Raw genomic sequence first — 17,372 nt, forward strand, 5'->3', positions numbered from 1 at the left:
TCCCAGAACATTTGAATATGAAAGCCTGTACTATTCTGTATAATATAAACAATCAAAATCTTTTGATGAGTCTAATTTTGTAATCAGTGTTTAACTTTCTTGTTTTTCACATGTCACTCATATGCTTTGTTATCACATTTCTTACCAAGAGGAATAAAAATGTACAGAAATACAATTCTATAAATATTTTGTCAGATGCCACAGTGTAGGCTTATTTTTTGCTTGGGCTTACTCCCAAGTATTTATAGAAATAGACATTACATGAAATATGGCTGATACAGAAAATCCTATACATTTCAGTGAAGCCTTTCACCAGTCACAATTGATTGATATTTCAGAATTTATTTTCATCAATCATGCCTTGATGAAATTTATGTCAACACCTACCTATTAAGGTCAGTCTTGCCAATCAGATTTGATTTAGTTTTCACAACACTGATGGAGGAAACTGGAGGCAATATGGATTGCTGAAATTCGACTTATATTAACTCAATAGCTTTCAGCTAAGTTTTGGAACCTTTTCACACTCTACTATTAGAGCATTGTGATTACACTTTCATATCAGTATCCTATAGATTCCTGGGATTTGAAGTACGGGCAGTCCCCAAGTCACATCTTTCCAACTTACATATGATTCATAGTTAAGAACAGGGGTGAGACAACAGGAAGTGAGAGGACTCTACCCATAGGAAGTGAAGTTCATGCCTGAAAGAGTTATCATGGAGAAAAGGTGTCTCAACTGAAACTTTCTCACCAACCCTTGTTGCCACAACAAGTCAATTTTTTCCAAAATCCAATTATCACAGAGACAGAAAGTGAGTTAAAATCTTCTGATTAGGGGCACAGACATCAAAACAAACATCACAGAGGTGTTAACCCTTCCCTATGGGTACCTGTTCTGACTTGTATACAAATTCAACTTAAGAACAAATCTACAGACCCTATCTTGTCTATAACTCAGGGATTGCATGCCTGTATAGGTAAAGATACTTAAAATAGAACAATAGAGCTAGCATTTTGTAGTGGCTTGTGCATTGGATTAAAACTCTATAGAGACTGGAGTTTGAAACTCCACTCAGCTATGGAAATCCATTAGGTGATCTTTGGCAAGTCACACTATCAGAGGAAGGCAAAGGTAAATTGCACAAATCCTGCCAAGAAACCCCATGATAGGTTTGCTTTAGCGTCACTATAAGTTGGAAATGGCTTAATAGCACATAACAAATCAGCTTAGAGTTCTGAGCCAAAGAATTCTCATTCCTCTAATTAATATGTATCAACTCCAAGGCTCATAGGTAGAATCCAGCCCTCCAGATGCTGGACTACAACTCCAGTATTCCTCATCATTAGACATCATAACTAAAGCAAATGGGAATTGTGATACAATAATACCTGGAAAGCTGAAGTATGCTGTGTTTAGTTAGGATAGTGGGCTTTGAATCTAGATACAAGACTTGGGGATATTGTGTTTAATGTTAAAATGTTGTTTAATCTTTCCCAAACCTTGAAGCCACAAGTGCTGTTGGGTTGGAATTTCCATTTATCCCCATTCTGGATGGAGGATAAACAAAAGTGTTGGGATTTTTCCTTCAGTAATGTCTGGAAACCCAAACTGGGTAAAAACTAAAGAGCATGGACAGCTATGTAAAAAATATAGTTGGCCCCTTGGATGTACAGATTCTCCATCCATAAATTCAGCAACCTTTTGAAGGCAACCATAAGGATGATGTGTCCCCCAATGAAAATGAGTCCTCCCTGCTTCTGATTCCACATCAAAATACTTATGTTACTTATAGGCCATCTTCCCCTTGGAGGAGGACCCAAGCAGCTACAAAGAATAAAATTCTAAACTCAAATAAAATAAACAAATTTTAAATATTATCAACTGTATGCAATCATTAAAAAGCAAGCACAAATTTAAAAAATAAACATCTCTGCAAGCAATTACACATTAAAAGCCAATTTGAACAAAAAAAATATCTTTGCTTGCCAGTGAAAAGGAAGGAAGAGGAAGCCTCCCATGAAAGGTAATCCAAGAGGGAGGGAGCAATCACTGAGAAGGCCCTTATCAATGTCTTCATGAAACCATAGTAAAACCCTGTGCTTGTGCATTATTCATTCCCAGCCTTCATGTGGATCTGTGAAACCATGGATTTACTATCGGAAACCCTACTGAAATGAAGGACTACTGGTCCAAGAACACCATAGAGCTTTGTTGAATGACCTTAAAATATCTTCAGAGGATTTATTTTGTTACCTTGGATAAATGGAACTGTGGCTATCAGTACCATGGGCATAGGGGTCATTCTGTATACACATCAGGATATCATAGTAAGTGGGCACAACAGTGAAAGTAGAAACAGTGAAAGAGTCTGTAGCCAATTTTGTAAAGGATATGTACTACTAGTGTCGATCCTTCAAAATTCAGGTAGATAGTTCTGCCAACATTGATTAATTTTTCCAGCATGTGTGATGCTTCTTGATGTGTGATACACACATATCTTTGGCTTTCATGCCATACCCTCAAAGGCAATTAACTGCCATTTCTTGATATGATCACCAAAGTTGGAAAGACAATTTTATGGCTTAGGCCAAATTCAAACAGGCCTTTATCCCAGAAGCAACTGGGTTAAAAAAATGTTTCTGGGGGCCTGTCCACACCCTCCCCAGAAAGTGTGTGCTTTCTGGGGTGGGTGTCCACACGTTCTCTCGGGACTAGCCCAAGAGAACGTGTGGAGGCTCTCCCCCCAAGTCCCCAAACACCTTAGAAAACTTATAAAAACTTATGTGCCCTCCATTAGAAGACATGGCCAACTCTCCCAGCACCTAGAAATAGGTGTCAGGAGAGCAGGGGGGAAGCAATTTTTTCTGCCCCCCCCCCCTCTCCTGGCACATCATTTCTACATGCTGGGAGAGCTGGCTGAGGCTTCTAATGGCGGGTGTGAGGTGATGGATTCCCCACACCAAGCACCACTGGATTTGCCATAATTCGTGGCAATTCCACTGGCCAATATGATAAGGTTGTGTGACTGTGGTTCTTAAATCACAATGTCCTTCCTCCTTTACTTCCCTTCACGTCACACCATGAAGGGGTCTGGACATTACATAGTTCTGTCTCAAAGGGCTATGCGATGCATAAGAATGTTCTTAACTTTTTCTTTCACCACACAGATCTGAAATATTTGTATCACCTTGTACAACCATTTGAAAATTCAGGGCAAGGGTCGTGATCCTTATCTTTCTGGGTCCTATTACAATTCTGTCCTACTCCTACAACTGTATAAATATGCTTTGTGCCTGAGGTCTTAATACTGCTCAGTACTGCATCTCAAGAAGTGGGATTTCCTTCTCCAAAAGCTCATGCAAAAATAAAAAACCTTAGTCTTTTTTGCCACTTTCTTTTTATCCTCTCCCTTCCTTCCTCCCTTTTAGATTAGAGATGTAAAATTACGGCAGCTTGATGCTACTTTGACTGCCATAGGAGTTGTAGTAAGGTCTTTAGCCCTCTGTGCCAAAAGTGCTGACACCTCACCCAGGCCCGTAGCCAGGATTTTGTTTCGGGGGGAGCTGAGTTTAATTCGGGGGTGGGGGGGGGGGTGGGCTGAGTCTGAGTGAAAGAGGGTCTGCCGAAGCAAATCTTTTGTATCGTCACCCCAATACCTCCAAGCATATGGGATATATTGAGTATGGTGATCAGATCATGATATGAATAAACATAACAGTTTAAATAATGTACCAGTAAGGCCTTCTCGCGGACCACCATGAGAATTTCAGGGGGGGGGGCTGAAGCCCCTCAAGCCCCCCCCCCCCCCGGCTACATGCTTGCCTCTAGCAAAAACAAATTAATTCTGAACAAATCAATGTTTTCCTGGTTTGTTTTCCTACATGCCTGTCACCAAACTATAGTTCCCAGTATTCCATAGCATTCAGCTATGTTGGTTAAAGTGAAGCCTAATTGCATGAATATTACAGTATAGATGCACAGTAACACAGCTATGTCTTTGAAAAATGTCACCATAAAGAATGATTGCAGTTGCTGCAAATTTTGGTGGCAACTATGATGGTGGCAAATTTAGAAGTCTTTGCCAAATATTGGTAGTGATCACAGCAGTGCCACCATCAGATTCCACAAGATTGTGGCCCCACTTGTTTCTGAAAGGTCTAGTACATGCTCTTACTTTGAATCCTGGGAAAGGGCTTCTTCTTACTTTAGAGGTATTACTTTTTTTTTTTTTGCATTTCCCCAGTTTAAAGGCCAAAGGTGAGGGTAAAGGTTTTGAAGTGCTATCTCAGGAAACTGAAATGTCTCTCAAGAATACTGCTATGGAATCCTTGGCCATCCCCAAGTAAATCATCATAAGGTATCTTCCTACTTGAAAAATTATTCAGCTGTCTCAAAACATAGTCTTGTTACACATTGACAAAAGGCTTGTAAATGACTTTACTAAGTGACATTCAACAAATTCAGAGAGAAGTGATCCTGTCATTTGGCATTGAATCACTCAATCCAACTACATAGATTCAGCCTTTCAAAAAAAAAACCAGGAGGATTTATAGCTTATCTTATTATGCAACATACAGGGATTACGGCATTACAGAAAGATTATAATTAAGGCTATTACAGTGATATAGCCTATATTAGCCTACCGTATTACAGGAAAAAGGGGATATGAAATCAATGGCATTTAAACATTAACCATGGTTACCCGAAGTCAGTCTCAATGCCTTGCTATGCTTCAGAGATCAAATTGTAGAACTCTCATAGGATTAAGATTGGTTATGTAATCAGCATAACAAAGGCATTTTAGGATACAGAATATGGTCATTGTCTCTTGCAGCATCCATTTTCCATTTAGACATTGATCAATCAGAGATTACATATTTTCTTTTCAAGTAAAATGAAATATCTCAGATATTATTAAGGATTTTCCTTCTTAGCTAAATGCTTGCATTGGGCAGACAGCACAAAAATATTAAAGCGGTGCATACTGCCAATGATCAAATGAATCACATGAACACTAAGGACAGGCTGTGTGCTTGAAAGGCTTATCTGAATAATTGATTAAGGCAAGAATGGAAAAGAAATGGGCTGGTTTTCTGTATCTCTCTTTGCATTTGAATAGATCTACTAAAGAAAGAACATGAACATAAAATGTTAACATGTAGTTAAATTCTTAGGTGCAGGTGAACAAGCTATAACCCTTCTTCAGTTTCTTGCATCCTACTCCCTGACTCTTCTGCCTGGGGCTGATGGAAGTCGCCTTGTAATAACTTCTAGAGGGCTGTACCTTGCCCATCTCTATTCTTAGAAGACAAAGACATGACACATGATTTCCCCTGCTAATGTGGGGAATGGGAGGACATTAAAAGAAAACCAAGAAGTAGAGTTGAATGCACATTAAATTGAAATAGTCCCATTCAGTGGTTCTGAACCTGGGGTCCCCAGATGTTTTTGGCCTTCAACTCCCAGAAATCCTAACAGCTGGTAAACTGACTGGGAGTTGTAGGCTAAAAATGTCTGGGGACCCCAGGTTGAGAACCACTGCTGACTAGTTACAAAAAATTGAAGGGAATGCTCAGAAAGCTTCTGCTGATAGTATGTAATCATCAAGCTTGGTTAGAGAAGGGTGAGAAAATCTTCTAGCTCAATTTTATTATCTTTTTAAAATGCCACTTTTTCATATATTTGATAGAAAAGACTTGAGAAAGAATTCAGTTCAAGAGTGAAAAAAGAGAAACGGATCATTTCATCCATTCCAGCAGTGGACTTAGATTGTGGAACTCTGAAAAGTCTGGGTTTGAAACACTCTAAAAATTTTAACCGCCTTGAGTTGCCGCAAGTCTGAGAAAGGCAGGCTACAAATGCCACAAATAAATAAATAAATATTTTAAAAGCGACAATATTCACACTGACCTCTGGATAAATTGACCCAAAAACATAGGTACCCTAACTCTAATTCTTATTTTAAAATAAGTGTCCATCCCCTTCTCTGTGTAGGAATGGTGAAAATGTTCAATCTATCACAAGAGAATCTAAAAGAAGCATTGACCCTCTCTATCTCTCTGCCATATTCTTCAGGTCTTTTCGAACACATGGGTAAATGGCAGTGAATGTGGCGGATGGCCCATTGAGTTGCCATTAATGCTTCCCTTTCACTAAGAATAACCTTCAACTTATTCACAGGTCATATCAAAATTCAAAATGTTGGTGTCCCAAAGTCAACTTAATTTGTTGTTGTTCATTCATTCAGTCGTCTCCGACTCTTCGTGACCTCATGGACCAGCCCACGCCAGAGCTCCCTGTCGGCCGTTACCACCCCCAGCTCCCTCAAGGTCAGTCCAGTCACTTCAAGGATGCCATCTATCCATCTTGCCCTTGGTCGGCCCCTCTTCCTTTTGCCTTCCACTTTCCCCAGCATAATTGTCTTCTCTAGGCTTTCCTGTCTCCTCATGATGTGGCCAAAGTACTTCAACTTTGTCTCTAGTATCTTTCCCTCCAGTGAGCAGTCGGGCTTTATTTCCTGGAGGATGGACTGGTTGGATCTTCTCGCAGACTTACACGAGTATATACAATAAGTATCACCCAATGAGCCTAAATACTCTGAAGACACCAGATCACATCTCGTAAGATAAGCAAGGTCAGGTCTGGTTAGGACTTGCAAGGGAAAAACCACCAGGGAAGAGCAAGTGCTGAAGCAAACTTTCTCTCAGCAGTCCTTACAATTAAAATCCTATAATAGTGTCATCTAAGTCAAAGTTAACTGTATTGTCGAAGGGTGATTAGTTAACTTGTAGGCTTATATAACAACAGCAGCAGCATTTCCCTGCATCAGTAACACTAGTGCCTCTCTCCCCCCCCCCCCACCCCATGCCAACAGAAACAACATGACTCTGTCCTCCATTCTGGCTAAGTCCTGCTTTGTAGTTTGGTGCAGCATTAAAAGTCCATTGTTTCTGTCAATAGCTTGATTTTGAAGTAAAAACAACTTTTTGTTTTTATGGAAGCAAAATACGGCAACCCACAGGGTCATGTTTTCCTTTGGCCCATTTTCTCCTCTGGCACAGGACTTTGGAAGCTTTCTCTTCCATTTTAGATTAAGCATTATGTCCTAAACCAGAAACCCATGAGGTCTCTTTCAACTCTATGATTCTATATGATTTTAGTATAAAGTATGGCTAAGTAAAACAAGCCAAATTGAGCTTATAGTTGATATAGTTGCCTTTTAAAAATTAATAGGAGCTAAACATCAGTTTGGGCTTCAGGAGCAATACTTTAGAACTCCTTTTGTCAGGTGCCTTCAAGTCACTTGTTGACTTGTGGAGACTTAATGAATTCCAAAGGTTTTTCTTAGGCAAGGAATATTCAGAAATAGTTTTGTCAGTTCCTTCCTCTGAAATATAGCCTAGAGCAGGGCCGTAGCCAGAAAAATTTTTCGGGAGGGGTTGAAATTTTCGGGGGGGGGGGGTTGAAACCTGCCTCCTAGTTCACGCTGAAGCAAAGAGCACAGCAGGGGGCAGAGCAGCCTTCAATAACCTGCAGCTCCGCCCCTGTCAACCACCTCCACCAAGTCTGGCCTCCTTAATGAGAGCATTCAACACACACACACCAACTTGGTTGCTTCACTACATCGGCTATTGCTGCAAGTAATGACAGTGTGAATAAATTGTCAATATTTGCCTGAGATAGTGCTTGCACTTCTGGAGGGACTCTTAATTTTTTGCATCTCATAGACTTAGCATGGGGATTTGGTTAACCAGTTAAAATTCATGAGTAAACCAGGTTTTTTTTAAAAAAATCTTAAACATTTCGGGGGGGGGGTTGAACCCCTAACCCCCCCCCCCCCTCGCTACAGGCCTGGCCTAGAGCACCTGGTATTTGTCTGTGGTCTCCCATCCAAGTACTACTTAAACCTGATTCTACACAACTCCCAATGTCATATGGGAACTGATGCCTTTAGGGAATTTAGGTCCTCCTTATTGCTATGCCAGAGAAATAATCAGAAGGAAGAGAGCACAAAAGCCAAAAGGTATTTGTTGATTGTTACACACATTCATACTAGAATCAAGGCAATGTCTCTTTCTTTTAAACCAAATGTTTTTCCTCCTAGTAAGTTGGGAACACCTTGGTGTGTCATGTAACCTTCTCTATATCTTGATTTTTATGATATTCATAACAGTCAATCTCATAATTTGCCCAGTACCTTATCAATTCCTTGGCTGATGAACACATATTTTTGAAAAATTAATTCCAAGCACACCTGTGATATTTCTGTTTATGCAGTCCCTGAAGATGTTACAACTTTCTGACTCCCTGGGTTGCCTCTATTGCACTGTTCTCACTGTAAAACTTTGAAGCTGGGCTGTTCCAAATACACCTATCCTTTGATATATATAACTTTCATTGCGAAATGGATCATCAACTGGCTTGTTTTCCTGTACTTTTTTTGCTCAGTGTTACCTATTACTCAAATATCATTGATGCTTTGTGAGAATAGTTTCCTAGTTTATCTATCTGTAACCATGAATGCAGCAATATGGATAAGGCCCAAAATATATCTGATGCAAGATGGTTTTATTTTTATCTGAAAAGTAGCTACAAGGTTTAAAGTGAGACTGGGAACAGGTTGCAAAAGTAAGAAGACTGAATTTTTCCCACTTGTAAATTTAACTGCCCTTCCAGCTATAACTTGAATGCTTGCCATTGTGGGTTTTGTTTTTGTTTTTTTGTTTTTTTGGTTGAAAACCACCCTGAGTTCCTTCAGGGAGATAGAGCGGTCTACAAATAAAGCATTATTATTATTATTATTATTATTGTTATTATTATTATTATTACTATTATTATTATTAGCTGTCCCCTACCACGTGTTGCTGTGGCCCAGTCTGTGAATATGTGTTTTGTGTGTGTATGTATGTGTCGATAAGTGGTTTTGCGCATGCGCTGTAGCATCTTTTTGCCTTTTTAGATTTTTAAGTCCCTTCCCCTGTGTTTTCAGTGTTTTTATGAGTAATGGTCACTCGTTGGCCTGACAGGTGTATTGTGTCCAAATTTGGTGTCAATTCGTCCAGTGGTTTTTGAGTTATGTTAATCCCACAAATGAACATTACACACACACACACACACACACACACACACACACACACATATATATATATATATATATATATATATATATATATATATGATGATGATGATTAGAAACACATCAAGATGAGTCCACAGCCAACAATATCACTATGCTGGCTTTTGTATTTGGATCACACACTTTCCAAGTGTCTAGGACTGTGTGATGTATTGGTGAATAATGCGTGCAGATCCCAGTAAGGTGGCCTTCTGCAGCTGGCAGATGGTAATTTTGTTAGTGCTGATTGTGTTTAAGTTCAGGCCAAGGTCTTTAGTGTGCTGATTATTATTATTATTATTATTATTATTATTATTATTATTAGGTTCTTGTGGGTTTTTTCGGGCTATAGAGCCATGTTCTAGAGGCATTTCTCCTGATGTTTCACCTGCATCTATGGCAAGCATCCTCAGATGTAGTGAGGTCACCTCACTACCTCACTACCTCTGAGGATGCTTGCCATAGATGCAGGCGAAACGTCAGGAGAAATGCCTCTAGAACATGGCTCTATAGCCCGAAAAAACCCACAAGAACCTAGTGATTCCAGCCATGAAAGCCTTCGACAATTATTATTTATTATTATTATTATTATTATTATTATTATTATTATTATATGCAATACAGAGAAAACAGATTACTTTGTACTGCAGAGGGGGAATGGAACAAAGTTTGGTTAGGCTAATCTTCAGCAGTCCAACAGCCCCAATCCAATTTAGAGTTCTGCACCCAATTCTCAATAAAAAGAAATGTTGGAAAATGCATTCAAAGATCCTCAGTGTTGAGTACCATTTGCTTTCAAGAGGGACTGATCAATTAGCTCACAGTTTGAAAACAAGCTTTGCAACTGTTATTAGATAGCACTGGGTACTCCTGTAACCTTGAGTTGTGGGGATTAAGATGCGCCTTACCAGGTTGGTATAAATATCACAATCATATGCAGCACTTTTGAGCCTGAGAGAAATAAATTATAATATAAGCTTTCATAGACCTAGGTTACATCATTGTAATACACTATAGCAGTAGTTTGGCATACAATACCCAGAAATCCCAGCCAATTTACCAGCTACTAGGATTTCTGGGAGTTGAAGGCCAAAAGATCTGGAAACCCACAGGTTGAGAACCATTTCACTACAGAATGACTGCAGCTTGACATCACTTTAACTGCCATGGTTCAATGCTATGGAATCCTGGAAATGATAGTTTTACAAAGTCTTTAGCCTTCTCTCCCAGGGCCTTTCCACACAGCCATATAACCCAGAATATCAAGGCAGAAAATCCCCGAATATCTGCTTTGAACTGGGTTATCTGAGTCCACATATATTCCATTTCAAAGCAGAAAATGTGTGGAAGGAGTCTCAAAATGTGCAGGTGACTCACCAAACAACAACTCCCAAGATTTAGTAGCACTGACAAGTGGCGGTTCAAGTAATGTCAAACTGCATTAATTCTACAGTGTAGATGCTACAACTTCTTTCAGTCTCAAAGGTGTTTCAAGATTCCTTACCATACTTATATTACAGACTAATGTGACACTGGCTTTGAATTCTGTCACCAGTAATGTGTCCGAAGAAGTTTGAACAGTCTAAAGGACTGTAAGGATTATTAGACTTTTAAATGTTTCTTCTCCTGTGTACTCAAGCATTCTTTTTCTCACTTGAGACCATATTAATCCCCTTTAATATAATTTTTCTGAATAATTATGACAACGACTCAATCAACATAGCAATGACAAACTATTAAACCATATTATTAGTATGTCTTCTACTAACACTAATACACACACTGTAGAAAAACCTAACTGTACCTTAATTTCTATTTCTTCCACCAGTGAGAGTTTTACCATAGAGCCAAACTTCCCCCTCACACCAGAGACTTCTTTCTCTCAGGCACATACCTGGTGATAGTACACTCCCTTCCTTGAACCATCAGCTGAACTGTTCTAATAAAACCTAGTACATCCAGCTGTTCCTTTTCCTATGCTGTCTTTATCTCCCACCAACCTTTACACTAGTTAAGTTAGTCACACCAATTTCCCCGTCAGATCTTCTCACATCTTATTTCGAAGCTCTCAACCTCACAAATCATCTAGTTAACTTCCCTCATTCTCTATGACATTTCTTTTTGCACCTCCCCCTGGTTATCATTCTCTATCCTACTAGTTCTTCTTACATTCCTCTTTCTTGGTTTGAGGCTGATTTCCTATACCTAGAAAATATGGGTTGATTTAAGGACTCCTGAGCACATTTAACTCAACTTTCATTTGCTTGTCAGTATGCATTTGAATCTTAATGCTATTTTGGATGTATTTGTACCTAGTCAGTAGCTCATGTTAATTTTGGAATATTATTTCTCCAGGCATCTTTTTGTCAAGAAAAAGAAAGTTATTGGTTCCATGGGGACATTAAAAAATGCATAGAAACCAGAATGGCATTCAGTATGCTGCTTTTCCACTACCAAGTGCTTAGAGGTTTGATTATGGATATTACAGTTTTGATTCAATTCACCCTAGAACATTACTGACTGACTTTAATAAATGTACATGGATCTTTGAAATGATCTTTCCACTATAGGGGAAAATAGCAAATATTTAAACACAAATCCCAAATGGGGGTGTGTTTCTGTGCTAACAGTTTTCCATTTCAACACAAATGCATAAAGGGAATCCTAACTTTTAGAGCATACAATTAGCAATTCATTTTTAAACTATAAAAAGACCTGAGAATAAAAACATGCAGAGTAGAAATAACAAAGGATTAAAGTAATGAGACACAGATGGATTATATATTATGTGTCCTGCTATCAAATTCCATATTCTCTCTCTACAGGAATCCTCATTGTGTAACCTTGCCAGTCAAGGACACAGGTATCTTCTTACCTGGGATGGATGTCCACAAGCAGTACAAGGGTCTGCATAGTTATCACATCAATCCTTTTACAATGAAATCGTGCCACCTTCAGCACTTTGAGATACGTGAAACACAAGATTACAAGAGAGAGAAGGAAGCTGAAGATATGAAAGACCCCAGTGAAAATCATAAACTGTTTCCTGTCCTCCAGTTTCTTGTTGTACAAGGTGCAAGAGGCATAAAGGTGATGGAACCCCACCCAAGAAAGAGAAGTTGCCACTATAGGGAAAGACACAGAATGCAACCACGTGTAGCTCAGTATGAGAGCAGCATCTTTGTAGCGCATCTTGGAATGATAGTTCAGAGGAAAGACCACTGCTATCCACCGGTCTATGCTGAGAGCTGCCATGCTCAGCATGGAGTTGGTGGTCAAAAAAGTCTCCAGAAAACCAGCAATATGGCAAAGCTGGTCTCCTCCTGGCGAATTCTTGTAAATGATCCCAGCCAAGGTCAGGGGCATGTTCAAAACAGTCATCAACAAGTTGCAGAAGGTCAAGTTGAGGATAAACAATCCCGGGACTTGCTTGCGGATATCTGCGCTGTACAAAAAGCAGATCAGCACCAGCACATTGGACAGCAACGAGACAAGGATGAGTACCACAATCAAGAAAGCCAGGATCACTTCCCAAATGTTCATGGTGCCTCCATTCACAGGAGGGGCATTTCCAAAACTGCACCCAGCTGGCATCCAGAAAACATGGTGCGAGGCACTCTCACACCCTCCTCCTCCTCCCCAGCCTGCTCACACTCCTGCATGCCCTCGGTATTTTTAGAAGAGCTGCCGTTTCCCCACCACCACCGCTGCTGCTTCTTTCCACATCAACGCTTTAAGAGACATGCACAAAAAACATTGGGAATGCCCAACAAAACTATGCGGAGGGTTTTTTCTATAAAGAGATACATATATAAATTACCAGGACCAAGGCACGGTCTCCTTCTGGAGAAAGCAGGATATTCTGAAGAGCAGCTCTTCTGAGATTCTTAATTATTGCTTCTAAAGCTTCTCAGCAGTTCACCCATTATATTTATTCTCTTTACCTTCCTTCCTCTCTCTCATTCTCTCTCTGTGTGTCTTTCTCTCTCCTGCTTTTACTCTTTCCCTCTCCCCCTCCCACCTACACGCTTCCAGGCTGAGTCTAACCTGCTTTTATGATCACAGATAAATCCCACATTAATGGATTAAAGCATGTACACTGCTGGTGATTTGCTGGCATGATTGATTCCTCGTCTTCCTTTTAATTTCCCCCCTCCTCACACTTCCCCCAGCTACTATCCTCCTGATATTTGGGGATCTGCATATCTAAAAGAAATCCCACATACTTTAACATCTTTAAACATTCCCCTTCTTCTAAAAATTAGATGTGAAAATCCCATCTCTCAGCCTTCTTTCTTCTCCTCTCCCTGAGTGTATCCTGAAAGAAATGACTCTTCTTTTATTTATGTTGTCGAGCTTCTCTACAGACAATGCCAAAGAAAACATACATTTTCCTTTGCTGTCACAGAGGCACAGTGCTTTTATGCTATACTTCACTTATGAATGTGAACATTTTCTAATGAAAGAGATAAATACTTCCTTTATAGAAATAAAAGCAGACGCACAGAGGCCATCTGGATGTAATTTGTTCAAACCCCCACCCAGGCCACCCCAAATTCTGAGCTTAAAAATACATATCCATTCCTCTTCCGATATTGATTTCCTTTTCCCTATTGGGATTTTAACAAAAATCAGCATCTTTTGTATAGAACTTGGGGTACAGTGAATACAAAAGCTATATGAGTGAATATGGAGGAAGGACCAAGATTTTTAGGGGCAAAAAAAGAGAAGAAATAACACAAGACAGACACTTTTCTCACTTCTTGAAGGTCTCCTGTTATTTCAGATTCTTTAATATAATACAAATATCACAATGTCCATACAATTTTCTCAAACGTAAGGGATAAGCAACCTGTTTTTAAATGATCAAAACCCAAATTTTGCATCTTAATAACTCCAGTTTCATCAAAATTTCAGATCAAGTTATTAAAAACTGCTGTTGGCTATCTCCTCTAGTTGATAAGAATCACAAAACCTCAGATGTTAAAGTCACACCTGTGCTTGAATTGTCTAATTTCTTGACCCCCCCCCCCCCCCAAAAAAAACCCTTAAGCAAAAAATTTTAAAATTGGAGTTTCTGACCCTGACAGAAGCACCTGCCCATTAACCAGATCTCTGCCATATTCATTCCTCATGTCCCATTTTGAAACAAACGTATGTTTGGCTTATGGGACTGAATGGCACAGAAGTGTGACTCTCATAAAGGGACCCCAGAGAAAAGAGATAAAACATCTCCAAATGTCCCTCATCCCAGACCCCCTCCCCATCCTAGTGTAGAGCTTTGTCAGACACACACATGCATACACACAAGTGGAGGCCATGGGTTCCATTACATGTATTTCGACATTCATAGTTTTATGAAATACTGAACATTCACTGCCATCAGGGGAATGTACTTCACTAAGACTGGATCTACACTGCCCTATATCCCAGGATCTGATCCCAGATTATCTGCTTTGAACTGGATTCTAAGAGTCTACGGGCCCTTCCACACAGCCCTATATGCCAGAATATCAAGGCAGAAAACCCCACAAAATCTGCTTTGAAGCGGGTTATCTGAGTCCACACTCATATAATGTAGGATTTTCTGCCTTGATATCCTGGGATATAGGGCTGTGTGGAAGGACCCGTAGACTCTTAGAATCCAGTTCAAAGCAGATAATCTGGGATCAGATCCTGGGATATAGGGCAGTGTAGATCCAGCCTAAATGACAGCTCCCAGTGTTCTGAAGGATGCAGCTGTGGCACTACCAGTAGTTTTTACATTGGTACTTATTGTGATTGAGGCATTGAGTGTTCGCCTTTTTGTTTGTTGGAATCCGCATTGTTTCCACCCCCCCCCCCCCCGGGAGATAGGGCAGAATATAAATAAATTATTATTATTATTATTATTATTATTATTATTATTATTATTATTTGAAACACAACAAGATGAGTCCACAGCAGACAAGATTACTCTGCTGGCTGTTGTATTGGATCACAGGTTGGACAGTTCCCAAGTATCTAGAACTGTGTGATGTATCGGCGAACGATGTGTGCAGATCCCAGTAAGGTGGCCTTCTGCAGCTGGCAGATGGTAATTTTGTCAGTGCCGATTGTGTTTAAATGCAGGCCAAGGTCTTTAGGCACTGCACCCAGTGTGCCGATCACCACCGAGACTACCTTTACTGGCTTGTGCCAGTCTTTGCAGTTTGATCTTTAAATCCTCATATCATGTCAGCTTTTCCAGTTGTTTATCTTCAATCCTGCTGTTGCCTGGGATTGCAACATGAATGATCCATACTTTGTTTTTTAACACGATCGTAAGGTCAGGAGTATTGTGCTCCAAAACTCTGTCAGTCTGAATTCGGAAGTCCCAGAGGAGTTTGACATGTTCATTTTCTGTAACTTTTTTCGGCTTGTGATCCCACCAGTTCTTTGTCACAGACAGATTGTATTTGTGGCATAGGTTCCAATGAATCATCTGAGCAACGGTGTTATGCCTCTGCTTGTAGTCTGTCTGCGTAATCTTGCAGCAGCTGAGGATGTGATTTATTGTTTCATCTGCTTCCTTGCAGTCCACATTTGGGATCTGCCATTGACTTTTCTATTCTGGGTTTGATGGCATTTGTTCTAATGGCTTGTTCTTGGGCTGACAGAATCAGACCCTCCGTCTCCTTTTTCAAAGTTCAATATATGAGCCACATCTATGTTTTTGCTTTGTCTATTTGGCTTTCAATTTTCTCCAGGAACTGTCCATGGAGAGCCTTCTTTTGTCAGTTTTCTCTTCTGCTCTGGGTTGTGTTTTTATGATATTCACTCTTTGTCTTTTGCACTTCCCTCAATGTTGGTTCTTGACTACCTTTCACATAATCTGCTAGTGCATGTTTCTATTCTTCTACCTTATCATCATCATCATCATCATCATCATCATCATCTATACAATGTGGTTGCACCCCTGATCTCCATGTGTTCATTGGTTTTGTAGACAAAAGGCTGATTTGCCTGCAGGTTGTTTCAACCCTGATATCTATAGATAGTGATATTGAACATCTGAGGTGGGTCCACTCAGGGAGTAGTTTAGGTTCGTGAGTCAGTACAAAAGAGCCAACAACAGAGTGAGGTTTGAATGGTGAGTGAGGCCAGGTGGATTGAGGTAATGGATTGAAAAACTACAGCTGGAAACTTTAATTTATGACTTATTGCAGTGATTTAAGGTAAAAGCAAGTGACCGCCCTGTATGACTACATCAAATATGTGCTTTTGTTATGACTTATATTACCAGGAAGCTCTGAGTAAGTCACCTTGGAAGCCTTTGCAGAAAGGCACATTGGAAATTGATTCTTTTCTTTTTTTTTCTTTTTTGGAAAAAAGGTAAAAATTATTTTCTGAAGTTTCCATTTGATCTTGAAAATGGGAACAATAATGACTCACCTCACTCTAACAGTGATCCATTTTGAAGCTTACCTTAAGGAACACTAGTCGAATGAGAAAGATTTACTATGTTTTCTTATCTGTTCTTGCAAATTACTAACACCTAGGTTCATCTTCAGTTTGTTTCCTGTCAATTTTTTTGACAATAAAAACAGGTTTCCTGGCATATAGTTGCTGTTTCTTGATGTTCTACCCCTTCTGGAGATTTTCTTTTTCTTTTTGAGCTTTCAGAGTATACTTGAAAATCAAATCAATCCAGCAGCAGCCACCGCCCACACACATTTTTGACTAGAAAATCTTCTGTGGGTGGATCGGAGGGGGTGGAAAGTGCTGCTCTTTCCTGTGGACAGTTTCTGAACATTTCTTGCGCATTATTCCGGGTGACCAATTATATGTAGAACTGTGTTCATTTGCAATTGCCCTGTGTATGTAAACAGGCACTTTAGGTACATTCACAGAATAGGCATATGTTTAAACATTATTTCTCTCTACATGATACTGCTTTCTGGGTTATTCTTAAAGATTCAATGCTTAAACAATTAATAATATTTCTTAGTAGAAAAAAATAGAATAGCAGAACAACTAGCAGCAGATATATTACAATTTCTGCAATGAATTTTTTAAAAGTTGAATGTAAATTACCCAGCTTTATTCTGACATTAGGAATATGTTGACTTTAGCTAGATTTTCTCAGGAAAGCTCATGTGCCAGTTTCATCCATTTAGATATATGTCAGGGCATATTTAGCTAGTTTTTGTTTGCACTGCTGCAATGTGTTCTATTTGGGGCCGCATTGAAGAATGTTCAGAAATATCAGTTGGTTCAAAGAGCTACAGCCAC

At 39.6% G+C, this 17,372-nt stretch overlaps 1 protein-coding gene across 1 annotated transcript in view; it reads right to left on the reverse strand.

The window, feature by feature from the left end:
- Window positions 1-12,933, reverse strand: part of GPR26 (G protein-coupled receptor 26) — a 38,468-nt gene extending 25,535 nt beyond the window's left edge. The window contains exon 1 of the mRNA XM_060768594.2: window positions 11,995-12,933. Coding sequence (XP_060624577.2) covers window positions 11,995-12,713 — 719 coding nt within the window. The 5' untranslated portion in view covers window positions 12,714-12,933. The remainder of the gene's footprint in view (window positions 1-11,994) is intronic.
- Between the last annotated feature and the right edge of the window lie 4,439 nt (window positions 12,934-17,372).

Source organism: Anolis sagrei, chromosome 3, assembly GCF_037176765.1.
Source record: "Anolis sagrei isolate rAnoSag1 chromosome 3, rAnoSag1.mat, whole genome shotgun sequence".
Classification (NCBI taxonomy): Eukaryota; Metazoa; Chordata; class Lepidosauria; order Squamata; family Dactyloidae; genus Anolis; species Anolis sagrei.